At 34.1% G+C, this 13,674-nt stretch overlaps 2 protein-coding genes across 2 annotated transcripts in view; both read left to right on the top strand.

The window, feature by feature from the left end:
• LOC108759134 (rap1 GTPase-activating protein 1) overlaps positions 1-13,674 on the top strand; it is a 137,270-nt gene that overhangs the window by 1,579 nt on the left and 122,017 nt on the right. The gene's annotated exons all lie outside the window — the stretch shown is intronic.
• Positions 2,589-7,809, top strand: LOC108759136 (uncharacterized). Its single transcript, XM_018504442.1, has 2 exons — positions 2,589-2,984; positions 7,525-7,809. Exon 2 carries the CDS (start codon positions 7,527-7,529, stop codon positions 7,764-7,766), a length of 240 nt encoding a protein of 79 aa, XP_018359944.1. The 5' UTR covers positions 2,589-2,984; positions 7,525-7,526; the 3' UTR covers positions 7,767-7,809.

Genomic DNA, 13,674 nt, shown 5'->3' with positions numbered 1-13,674 from the left:
CGGAATTCGTATCGTTGGTTACGTGTGGCTCGTATTGTGTCTAACACTTAACTTTAAAAAAATTAATAAAAAGTTATTAGTTACCGATAAAATGTAACTAAATAAAGTTAAAAAGTTAGGAGTGTAAAATGTAACTAAGTTAAGTTAAAATTAATTAACTTTTTAACTTTTTAACTGAACTTTTAACTTTTTAATTTAGCACTACCCAACCCTGTTTATGGCATTTGTGCCTTTTCATATATTGGAAAAAGTCTAAGAATAAATATGGGTATCGCGCGCGCGCGATCAGAGTGGATATCTTTGTGTAAAGCGCGCAACCATGCTTAATTTTAATTGCTTTCACGCAGTGGCGGATTTACGAATTTTGGCGCCCTTGTAATTTGTAGCGCTCTCTCATACAATTGGCACTTCTTTCAGATGAACGAGCAACTAAAAAAAAAGCTCACCTTACTCCTAATTTTCTTCCAAAAGCATGAAGAGTTACTTGAACTAAGATTACAATTAAAGTTACATTTGTGAGGAACCGGGCCTTACTATTTATTGACTTTTACAAATTATAACAATACATGGCATATGTAATTAGGCAATAATTATTTGTTAAATCGTTAGAAAGTAGTCTTGTTTATTTTGTTAGACGACTTTATTTTGGATAGCCTTCACATTTTCTTGTATTTACTGTTGCAAATTCATTGATTATCTCCTCGCAATTCAATTTTTTTAACAATTCCGTGAATCGCTAATGCAGCGAAACCGTTTAATCTCTCTTGATGTATATTTGTTCGTAGGTAAGTTTTTACTCTCTTAAACGGAAATGAACGTTCATCCGAACAGTTCGTTAATGGAATACTGTGACAAATCTTTAAGATGGCTTCAATAGGCCTGTTCTTTTTAGATGAACTTCTTGCACGGTTCATCTTTTCTCTTTCTCTCTCCAACGTGGAGAGAAAAGGAAGAAAAACTTCAGCTAAAAAGAACAGATCTAATATTTGGATACAATTTATGTGGTTCGCCTTTAGAAGGATAGGCCGGAATCAGACTACGCATTGAAAATTGAAATTAAAGATTGAAGATTTAAATGACCAATATGGACAAAAGAATTTTAGCTTCTATTGTTTTGATTGGTTAAATTTCAATCTTTCAATCTTAAATCTCAATCTTTAATGTGTAGTCTAATTCCAGCCTTAGACCGGAATCAGACTACGCATTGAAGAATGAGATTGAAGATTGAAAGATTAAAGTTTGATCAATCAGAACAAAAGGAGCAAAATTTCTTTGTCCTCATTAATGAAATTTCAATCTTTAATCTACAATCTCAATTTTCAATGCATAGTTCGATTCCGGCCTTAGAGGATGTCTCCTATAAGGCACGAGATTTGTGGTCTCTATTTAAATCCATTACTGCTCGCACGTTTCCCGTTAAGATAATGGAAAAAAATGAAATGTTTTTTATAGTAAGTATTCAAAGTGCCTAAAATTTTGTCGATAAGTAAAATAGCTGATCTAAGGATTATCTGAAAGTGCATCCGTTCCGTTTTACGCATGATGCGCATGCTATTTAACATTCAGTAAACAACAAGGATAAAATGATATCTGCATTATGCGTAAAATAGAAAACACCTTGAATGAATTTGTCGTGCGATTATGCTTTACGCAGTCTGAGTCAGGCAGGACAGATATATCTGACTAATTATAAGTGTACAAACAAAAGATAATTGCTCGCAAGGCAAATAAAGGCATAATGAGAAAACGATGGAGTTTTATGATCTTCGTTTAATCACACGATTTTAAAAATGACTTTGCAAAAATTACATTAAATTTCCTTGTAATCGTAAAACTACATAATTATGAGAATAAATATGAAATTAAAAATATGAAACTCCGTGAAAACATGTTCTCGTTTTCTGAAATATCCTTGCGAGTTTGTAAGATCTGACCTGATTCAAGATGTATTTGATTGTCCTAAATAAACAAAAGACGTAATTTTGCGTGGCGGTACAAGGATCTTTTTTGAAGCGAATAAATTAAATTGGTACATAAATCAATAGTACAATAAAAGTTGTAAACGAATTTCTGTGTTTTCAATAACCAAGACAGTACACAATATTTATAAAATATTTCCAAAATATTTATAAATCTTCGTAAGATTTATTTTAAATATTTTGTAAATATTTTTATGATCTTAGATTGCACAGATAAACATTTATTATAAATATTATGAAATATTTATTGTAAATGTTATAGCAAATGCTATGAAAATACTTAATGAGACATTATAATCCAAGTAAAAAATACTTATTAGAATATTTATATTTATTGTAAAGATTACATAAAGTATTTAGTCTATATTTTAATATTTTAGTGTTTCGAATAAAGTTTTATATAAAATGTGTACGAAATATTTATATATAATATTAAAAAAAAATGAATATTAATAGATATTTATCATAAATATTCTGTGCTTGTGTGTCTGGGAAGGTGAACTAGTGAACGTTTGCAGAACTAGGATGAATTTCGAAAATTGTAAATAAAAGTATGAGGAAGGAGGTAATATATGTGGTATACAGAACGTGCGCTTTGATATACGGCAATGGTAGTTCTGGTCTTTTTCGTACATCGGGTAACCACCGACCGATGGGTCGATGCAGCGCCGGCGCTGTGGAGTGCGCAACCCCCAAGACGAGCACCCCACTACTTTCACCTCCGTTTTACCAACGATTGTGTCAACGTGGAGGTGCGCAACGGGGAAGAGATCCTCACCTCTTTCTCCTCTCCTCTTTCCTCCTGTCTTTCCATGTCCTGTCCCTCGATTTCGATGCATCTCGTCGAGTCGTCGCCGTGATCCGCAGAACGCTATACGCCACGCACTGGACCACTGTACGGTTTAATTACCCGCGTGTTCACCAACCAGGGAGCCAACCTAATTGAAGTGCTCGAACATTTTCGCTCGGCAAACGAGCTGTAACGATCAAACACGAATCCATCAGGTGAGTGATTTGAGTGCGATACAAAAAATAAATTGATCTTCGGATTGATCTCTGAATTGGTCTCTGATAACCTGGAGAACTGTTTAATCCTAAAATCGAATCTACAACTGTGAGAGGTATCCTGACAGCACACATTATTCAAGGGACGTTCTAACGAACGTTCTTAGGACATAGGGATATCCTCTGAATGTTCTTTGGAACGTCCCTTCGGGTTCTTCTGTGTTATTAGGATAATTGTGATAGATAGAAAGAATTAATTTAGCAGTCGTTTCGCAAGGGATATTTTTCGTGTGGTATAAAACTGAAAACATGTCATTCATCGACATATTTTTTTATTATATAATTATTGTAACGTTATCGCTTCGTAATATCGAGAATGAATATCCGTCATTAAGTCAAGTTACAATTGTCTCGATATTGCGCTCTACGTTAACAGATCGATTCAACGTGAATTTCATATTCAGTGACATGTCATATTTATTCTTCTGCTGAAGCCATCGTAGTGAAATGTAAGAACGACGATAATTATCATCGACGACTATAATCCATTTTGTTAAAGTTAACGATTTTGATGATCATTGAGAACTTTTGCTTTGATTATTTTCCTTTTTTAACAGTGTTTATCGTATTTGTGAACAACATAACACTGTACATCTGAGATATGTCTGATGAGTTCTGATACTTTCTAAATATCTAGAAAAAGTTTTGGTTTCCTATACGTTTCAGATTTCCGAGTTGCTTGAATAATTACGACTATGATCGTGATGGATTTATCAGTTACATTAAATTAATCAATAATTCACGAGGGAAAACTAGTTCGCTGTGAATTAATGTAACAGCAAGACATCGTAATATAATAGTGTGCCAACCAGAATGGACGATTCGAAGCGCGATTGGACTCTTCAAGCGATATCGTGTTTCAAAAAACCTTTCTCTTTCCCTTATGGAGATTGTTTCGAATAAATTCTATTCTCAGAACTGTCAGAATCGTATCGATATCCAAGACAATTACATTTAGTAATTGTTAAGTTATTAAGATACTGGGATAAAACTCAAGAAGGAAAAAAATCTATTTCTTCTGCTTTTTTATTTTCCTTTTTTATATGTTTCTGTTCCTCTTCTTTCTATGCTTCCTCCGTTCCTTCTCTTTTTCTTTAATTCTAAAACGAAATCAGGAAATATAATTAAATAATGTATATCTATAATTTTAGAAATCTCGCCACCACACGTTCATGTTAACGTGGTACATCGCCATTGTGGATATGAAACAATTTCTATTTTTATAAAATACGGTAATTAGCAACAAGGTCTATCTAATGATCTCGTATTCTATACGCGTATTCGACGACATTCTCACGCTTATATACGCAGATATAACCATTCACCGATTTATATTTTACTTTCGCCAATGGTTTGTAACTTTTATTATTCACATGTACGAAGTAGAACCTATTTAGTGAAGTAGCACATGAATATCTAAGGATGATTTCGAGACAAAATTTAGGGCATGGAATTTATCGACACACGTATATATTCACACATAAAACTTACAGTGATGTACAGTCGTTTACTAAAAGATTGCAACACTTTTTTTCCGAACTCACCCTTGCTCGTAGAGCGGTTGAGAACGTAAATGGTTAAATTCATAAATAAAAACCAATCGCTCGATGAGGCTGTAGAGGAAGGTCACCGATACCGACACACCACTTTGTTTTTAGACAATATTTCTTAAACAAAAGGTAAAAATACAACTTCAAAAACATAAATACAAAGTAAAAAGTGTCTTCTATCACATAGTATAAGCAATTTTTATAATACTGTTTGCAATTTTGCAATAATTAAGTTTTTCGTAAGTTATGCAAAAATGAGCGTCTGACAAAATGGGCTCCAAAACTGACACAGTAGGCAGTAATGCTACGTATTCCTATTCTTTTTCTTTTACAGGAGAATTATCTGTATAAAATACCTATAAGTGAATGTATATAAGATTTTTCAGAATCATTTTACTTCGTTATAAAACATTTTTATTGAATTATATGCATATTTACTTTATGCTGTTCTGCAAGATGCAAATATGTAACGCGATAGTTTTTCTAGAGTTGTTCCATATATGCACGATTGCCTTCAGCTCCAACAGACTTATTTGACACTATAAAGCAACATTATAAAGATTAAGTTAGCTCATGGTTTGTTTTACGGACAGGTGTGTCGGTTTACGCTGCACCCCAATTTTAAATTAAAAATGGTATTATGAAAAGACTAAGAGAAAAAAATAATATAAATAAAACTTATTTCGGAAACTATACAAGTATTTAAAATGACTTAATATTATCAATAATATAGTCACTAATATTTAAACCTCACAATTTGCAAAAGAAGATCGTAAGAATTTTATTTTCGCATTCGTAGAATTCGTTTTTAGCTGATTTGATATTGAAACAAGCCACAAACCTACGAATTAGGAGTTTGTATTTCTTTAATTAGCTAAACAGATCATGATTTTATTAGTGTTAATAAAGTGCAATAGTTAGTTTTCGAAAAATAAGGGGGTGTCACTTTAGGAGACCTATGTCAGTATCGGCGACTTTCCTCTATTCCGAAAGCTATCGAGAAAAAGTGTTACAATGTTTTAGTAAACGACTGTATACATATTCACAGCTAGCATCGCAAAAATAATTTGTACTTAATGTTATCACTTAGACTAGATTTTATGCAAAACGACGATCAACCTACCCAGTGAGAAATGACAATGGAATCGACATCAAATCGACGTCGAAATCGTCAAATTCGATGTCGATTCGGCATCGATTTCATTGTCATTTCTCATTGAATAATGATTCAGAAAAATATGAAGACGAAGCTTGTACAACTTGTTAAATAGGAATTTCTCACACAGTATATAATATCGAAGTATGTAATATTGCAGTGATATTATAATATTGCAATGGTATTACAATATTGCAGTAATATTACAACTTGCAATGTAATATTACGAAAATATTATTGAGATATTACATTGTAAAATATTATAATGTAATATTGCAGTAATTTTACTGAGATATTACGATATATTATTTGTATACTTTTGAGTTTAATGTCCTACTTTCTTGTATACACCGTGCAGAGCATCTGAAGATAAATTTAAGGAAGCCTTAAATATAAGGCCTGACTATGAATACGGACGTTAAAAGGACGAGTCAGTAGTCTAATGTATACATATAAAAGTCTGTGATTCATTACCTTCGTCCTTATCATTATAATAACTTTTCTCATCCATGTTTTCAACATTTACATTCATTTAATAGAGGAAAATCGGCGATGAGCGATCTAAACTGTGTGTAACCATGAAAAATCAGCAAAAATAGCTGGCGTAGGTGTTGAAAATGAAATTAATTTATTTCCTTTACGCCTGTGCTTGCGCTCTTATGCCGTCTTAAGACCATGGTACACAGAAAGACTTAAGCTTTAAAACGTAAGCAATAAGTGAATTGGTCAATCACAGTAAAGACCGTAAGACTACAAAGTATAATGTAAGCAGTTGCCAATCCAACACGTTTATTTCCTTACTGCTTAAATAAATATATAAAATGAGGTTCAAAAGAATCTATCAGTGAAAAATATAAAAAAGCCCATCAGAGCCACATCGACTGTTCGGATGCACAGAAAACTCTTTATTTTCGTGTGAATGTAACAAAACGAATAAAAATAAACGTTTCAACCCTTCAATTCGGGTCCTTATCAATATAAATATATTTTATATAAATATATTTTAAATCGAAATTACATAAGTAACGCAAATTCCAAGATGGTAATTCCCGACAATTTAGCTCGTTCTTTATCCAAATGCCAAATTAGCTATGTAATGAATAGCTAAATGATTATCAAAAATATTAACTTATACAATAATAATATAAAAACTTACATAAAGTAAAACCGAAGTCATATACATTGTGTCAATAAGTAGAAACACATCGCTCATCAGATTGTCAGATTTGCTATGTAGTCGTCCAAAAGAAAAACGAAAAACGGAAAAATTATATTTATATTTTATATTAATAAGGACCCGAATTGAAGAGTTGAAACGTTTATTTTATTCGTTTAGTTACATTCACACGAAAAAATAAAGAGTTTTCTGTGCATCCGAATGTACATTCGATGTGGCTCTGATGGGCTTTTTTATATTTTCAATATGTTATTCATCATTATTAAGATCGTTTCGAAGATGCGAATAAGCATAAAAAATTTGTTAAATTGCTAGTCAATTTAACTCGTGATATTACTGCGGTAGTTTAGTAGAGTTAGCGTTTCAAGACCGAAAATTTTTCGGCGCGCGTTTCTGTGGGACTACATACGTAGTATATAAATTCACATAACAGAATCATACAAGCCTTAAACTAGACCGTTTAAGGCTTCGATTTCTATAGTTTGTTATATCTTTCACTTACTGCTTAAATCTGTGTGCTATGGCCTTTACGCCTTGTCGCGTAGATGAGCTTTAATTCTTCTCGCGGTATTCACCTTACCTCTCGCGTAATCGCAGATATGAAGTATTCGCCGCAACAGCAGCAGCACCAGAAGCAGCGAAAGTCGGAGGGCAGCGACGGCGCATCTATGGATGCTACCCTCAGCCGAACGTCGGCGTCCAGTACGCAGGAGCAACGCAAGGCCTCATCAACGTCATCATCGACACGGGCTCCCGTCTGCCGTTCACCATCCACCGGCATGTTCGCCTGGATGCGCGTGTTCCGACTTGCGTCGATGTTGCACCAGGTCGGCTGCTAAAGCCCGCCTTGACGAGTATGGACCGTGCTAGAAGGGAAAAGAGGAGAAAAGAGAGTCGATATAGAATCGTATATCTTAACAATCTCAGATTAAATAATTAATATCGTACAACACAGCGCGGAGATGCGCATAGTACACACGGGCGCGAAGTAGCCCTGTTTCGCGTCGTGATTTACCAATCTAATTATATATATATATGTATATGTATATATAATATATCATATATGTATTATATGCATATACATGTATTTATGCACGGCCGAGTCGTAGGAACACACGGCCAATGTCGTAGCTCGATCATAGTTCGAATACGCGAAGATGAATCGCCGAGTTGCGATTCGCCGTGTACAAATGTTGTTGAGATGTAGATTGTAAAGTCACAGATTTATAAAGTATCGCAACGCGTAATCCACTTTTGAAGCATTTTTGCGTAAAAATGGCGGATAATGTACGTAACATATTATTTCATCTATACATTAAGTGCAGCTACCTTAATTTGTGCAAAATTTTGCCATACATTTTTTGTCAAATTAAACGTTCAGCTCTTATAACATTTACTTTCTCTTTCGATCGTCACATGTGTTAATGTGTTTCATCTTCTGAAATTGAATTGTACTTACATGTACTTTTCTTGCACTGAAATCTCAACAACAAATAAAGCCGTATTAAACCAAAGAATACATAAATTAAGCAGGCGGATATTTCTTTGTTCATAAATAAACTGATAACAAATAAAAAAATTAATTTACGGCTTTACAAATACATAAGTTTGCAATGGTCGCGCCTTTGCTTCAAAATGGTAGAGTTTGCGGTACTTTATAAATCTAATGACTTTAGTAGATCGGGCCGCGCCCGCACTATATCATTTGCCTCACAATGCAAAAAAGACGTATAAAGATAAATTCCTCTCTGGGTCAAAGTTTCACTACAAATGCTTTGAAGTATTTGATTGATCAGGAGAATTTTACAAATTGAATCAAGGAATGTTTCAAAGCGTTTGTAGCATTGATCGTACTCTCTGTCGCATTTTCTTACAGACAATTTATTTATGATATTCCTTGTAAGACAGTTCATTTTTATATACAGGGTCTTCAAAAAGTCCGGAAATGCTAAAATATGTCGAAAACAAAACATTTTTCAGAAAAATGTTTCAAACCGAAGTTGTAAGGTTTAAAAAGGTCTATTTACTGATCACATCCGTTTGATCCTGGGTGGAGTCCAAGGTCACCAATAGTGAAAAATGCTTTGTTTTCGTTATATTTAGCGTTTCCGGACTTTTTGAAGATCTTGTATATTCGCTTCGATTTAACACACACACTAACATCAGTTGTTATTCTGTCCAACTCTTTCATTTCGCGTGAGATTCTTGATTTGTCTTACTCATGGAATGCAAATATGCATAATTAGCAGTCATTATACCGATCTGTTCGCTTCCCTTCTTCGAAAGTGGGTGCGGCTCCGCACACAAAGTAAAAACAGATATACGTGCGTGTTCTGCGAATAACGTGTATGTTTCACGTATACATCGAGCCAGCGTGGGCTGAATCACCTGAAGAATTACGTAGTAATTTGCGTAAGATTTTAGGAATCAATTGTGGAAGAAAATTGTCTTAGGACCGTAGCACACAAAAAAACTTGTAAAACGTAAACAGTGGCAAATCCAGCATATTGGACGTGCGCGTTCGAGTCAACAAAGCGATTAGCCTGCTCGCCGAGCAAATAAACATGATTGATGGTGGACGAAGGTGAAATAATTTGAGGGATGCAGTAGCCAATTTAATTATAGCCAATCAGGATCTGTCCTAAGAATGCAAAAAGCAATATAACAAAATTTATGCTTTTAAACACTAATCATACATTGATTAACATTGTATGTACTTGAATATCGCGCTATTTAGGACAGAATTTGATTTGCCAACCGATTGCTCTGAATTGTTATGCGTTATTTCACCTGTATTCTTCCACCATCATTGGTTGTTACTTATAGATCCAATCAATCACATTCAATCGCTCGGCGAGTAGGCTGGCAGCCTTGTCTGGTTCGAAGGCGCCTGATGATTTCCTTATTATTTACGTTTTACTGTTTACGTTTTTTGGATGCCATGGCCCTTACAAATAATTATCACAGGCTTCGATAGATTGGACATAACAATCACGACGTTATTCGCGAAACTCACTCGCAATTAACCAATCAATCCGTCGATCGATCTTTACGTAGCGCGAGCCTCGACGAAGTCGGAGACGAGATTCGTCGTTTAGAGAAAATTAAGGGCTCCATCCATTCCGGATTAACGTACGTCGTGATTAATTGGGCATGTCGAATATGGCATCTGCCAACAGTGATATGACTCGTAGTCGGATTATAAATGTTACAAAACGTGGCGTCGCGATTACACTCCGTGAAGCTGAGTTTTATTTTAATCCGCAATCCTTTGTGATATTTTCTTTAATTCCTTCCTGCCTTCTTCTCATCCCTTTACTCGATCGATGATATTGGCGTATCCCGTTGCGCACCGTGAATTCTATTTTCATATATTAAACATATAAATGATGGGAAAGCAACGTATCGTTTTTTTTTCTCTCTCTTCTTCCTGTAGCAAGGCGTCGTGCTTCTTATCACGAGAAGAAAAATGATGAGACCCGGTTAAGAAGGTGCGCCCCCGAGAAAAATTGCGAGAAAGTCACGTGATTTTCTTCAAGGTTATCCGTGATTATGTACGAATCCACTTCCCACATGTTGATTGTCTCGTCACGTTCAGCGCCGAGCTCTATTGATGTTATATCTCGTTGATCATTATATGGATATATTTTATGATTGCGCAGATTCACAAATAAATTAAATATTTGCTTTAATCTGTCATGACTCCTGTTGTTTTTCCCTTTCAATATATTTTGGCAGTTCATTTCGTTGAATGTGCGAGTAAACATGACATATGAAAGAAACAAACATTTACGATATTAAATAGATATTAAGATAATTAAAATTAGCAGCCATTCGGCATTAATTTCAATTTCTTTCTTTCTTATTTTAATTATTACTGTATATTTGAATTAATTATCCCACATGAATGATGTAAATATGTTGTGCACAGTTATATACAATAGTTACCAATCAACGATTCATGAAAAAATGAAATGTATATATAGATGCTTTTTCACAGAATATGAGAAATCAAATTAAATCATTTCCAGCTATTAGAACGTTTATTTGTCGGTTAGTTAATTGAAAATACATCGCCTAAAATATGTACCCGTTAAATGTTCTGTCACTTTGTTTGTTGAGTTCGGTCGTCTGTTTTGGTTTTTTTATGTAGATATCATTTTAGATATCATTATTTTAAAATACGACGACTGATCTCAAATTCGAACATTTTTCCAATCGGATTCATTATTTTTAATCGATCTATTATGTTTATTGCAATTAGTACTATATGTAGATAGTAATAAAAATATAGATTCTATATACAGTATTAATTGGAAAATATAGATATATGTATAAATTTACATTTTATTTTTTATTTCATATTTAGTTACACATTTAATTCTTTTATTTTATTTATTATTTATCATTTATATGATTTAAATCTTACATTGTATTATACATTATATTTTTACAATGTAACATATAATGAGTACGATAAATAATGAGAGTTTCAATCCAATCCGTATTCCTATTCAAATGTTGATGCATGTCAACATAGAAAGATAAAATATCGGTATAAAATATTGGGAAAAAAGTCAAAAAATATCGATATTTATATATACAAAATAGCGGCGCTGTAGCGCTCATTTTTACCTCAAGGGCTCGGAAGTAATTGAAGAACAATAACGTTACCGACAATGAATATAAATTTGCAATTATTAATTAATATAAATATTTGGATAATACATTATTAAATTTATGATTATTTATTATATAAATATACTCTAATACTATAATAATCTAAATACTACAATGAAAGTATTTATATAATATTATTTTATATAAATACTTTTATTATATAAATAAAAGTAACGGCTGAATCGTTACTATATAAAAATGTAACCAAGTTATCGTTACAGACAGAAAAAGATAACGACCGTTACCAAAAAAAAAAGTAACAGCGACAACTTTAGAAATTATCTGTAATCGTTTCTTTGAATCATAGACCATGAATATTGTTCTAATCGATCTACTGTGGCACTTTGCGCGACCTGCCTTATCCGCGAAGGTAGGTGGTGCCAGCCGCGGCTTCGAGGGGTGTGGGGGAGGGAGGAGATAACAGTCGGATGTTAGCCGAGCGTGGCCAAAGTGGGTCGTAGAGCAAACAACATGTGAAATGGTTGGTCACGCGCGTATATGTACTTATGCAGTTTCTTTCAACGCCTGGTATCACGATAACACGTTTTTTCGAACGGTATTACGAATAAGGGTTCGTGAGCGTCCATGGATGAGCTCCATGGATCGTGGCGCGGTAAACGTTTTCGTAGCAGAGAGAATCAAGGGAGAGTGGAGCAAATTTACACGCTAAAAATCTGTCATTTGTAGGTAACCTTTTGGTAACGAGTGAAATATTTAACCTCTGTAAGTTTCAGATCCCGCTACATTTAGATTTACTCCATGTTTCGATATATAATACAACTGCTAGCACTGAACATTTATAATTCACGTTGAGTATATTCTACAAATTTTTAGTACCGGCAATGTATATCGAAAGCATCGGAACACGGTCAAGGCGAAGAGAATTAGGAGTATTAATTCATAGGCTGGTATTCATAGTCGGTTCTTATTTTAAGACCGTCTTAAGTAACGTCTTAAATCGCTAATGCGGCTCTAAATGATTGGTTCATGACATCTTAAGACTGTACTTAAGATGGTCTTAAATATAAGATCCAACTATGAATACCGGCCATAGTCCATTCTTATTTTAAGACTGTTTTAAGTACCCCTACAGCACAAAAGTTGCAGCAATATTGCAGCGATATTGCTGCAAATTCTGTGCTGCATGGGTAACGTCTTAAGATGCTAATTCAGTTATCTGATTGGTTCATGACATCTTAAGAGTGTATTTAAGACGGTCTTAAATATAAGATTATGAATACCGGTCTTAGGTCGGAATCAGACTACGCATTGAGGATTGAGATTGAAGATTGAAATTTGACCTATGAGGACAAAGGCATTTTAGCTTCTATTATTTTTATTGGTCAAACATCAATCTTTTAATCTTCAATTTCAATCTTTAATGCGTAGTTTGATTTCGGCCTTAAGGGCATTCTACAATGCGTTGCAAACAACCGTTGCCAGTTGAAACGTTTGTCGCGACAACCAATCAGAAGCATAAATAATACCATTAACGCTTCTAATTGATTGTCGCGACAAACGTTTCAACTGGCAACGGGTGTTTGCAACGTATTATAGAATGTCCTTTAGAGAAGCTCTGGCTGAGCCAGGATTGCACTCTAAACTCACATTTGTCTCACATACACTACAGTATATATGTACCTATACATACACATTATGCATATTTGTGGAAGTAACTTGAAAAGCAGAATTAATCAAAGTAGAGAACACTATTCGCTCCACTCTCCTTTTATGAACTTGCTACACACACTAAGCTATTACATTAAGCTTTTAGTCTTAAGATGTAAGAAATTGACAAATCACAGTCGAATGTGAGAAAAATAATCGACTATGGTCAATTTCTTATGGCTTAAAACTTAAGGGTCCTCTACATAAAAGTCGTAGACGGTCGTGGAGTCTTAAGTCATAGGAAACTGATCAATTCTAATCGAATATTCTCTTTATATTTGATTGTGATTGGTTGGTTTCCTATGACTTAAGATTCCACGACCGTCTACGATTTCTATGTAGATCCTTTAAGGGTCCTCTACATAGAAGTCGTAGATGGTCGTGGAGTCTTAAGTCACA

This window comes from Trachymyrmex cornetzi, unplaced genomic scaffold (assembly GCF_001594075.2).
Source record: "Trachymyrmex cornetzi isolate Tcor2-1 unplaced genomic scaffold, Tcor1.1 scaffold169, whole genome shotgun sequence".
In the NCBI taxonomy this organism is placed as follows: Eukaryota; Metazoa; Arthropoda; class Insecta; order Hymenoptera; family Formicidae; genus Trachymyrmex; species Trachymyrmex cornetzi.
Note: the sequence above shows the minus strand (reverse complement) of the source record. Positions and strands in the feature narration are given on the sequence as shown.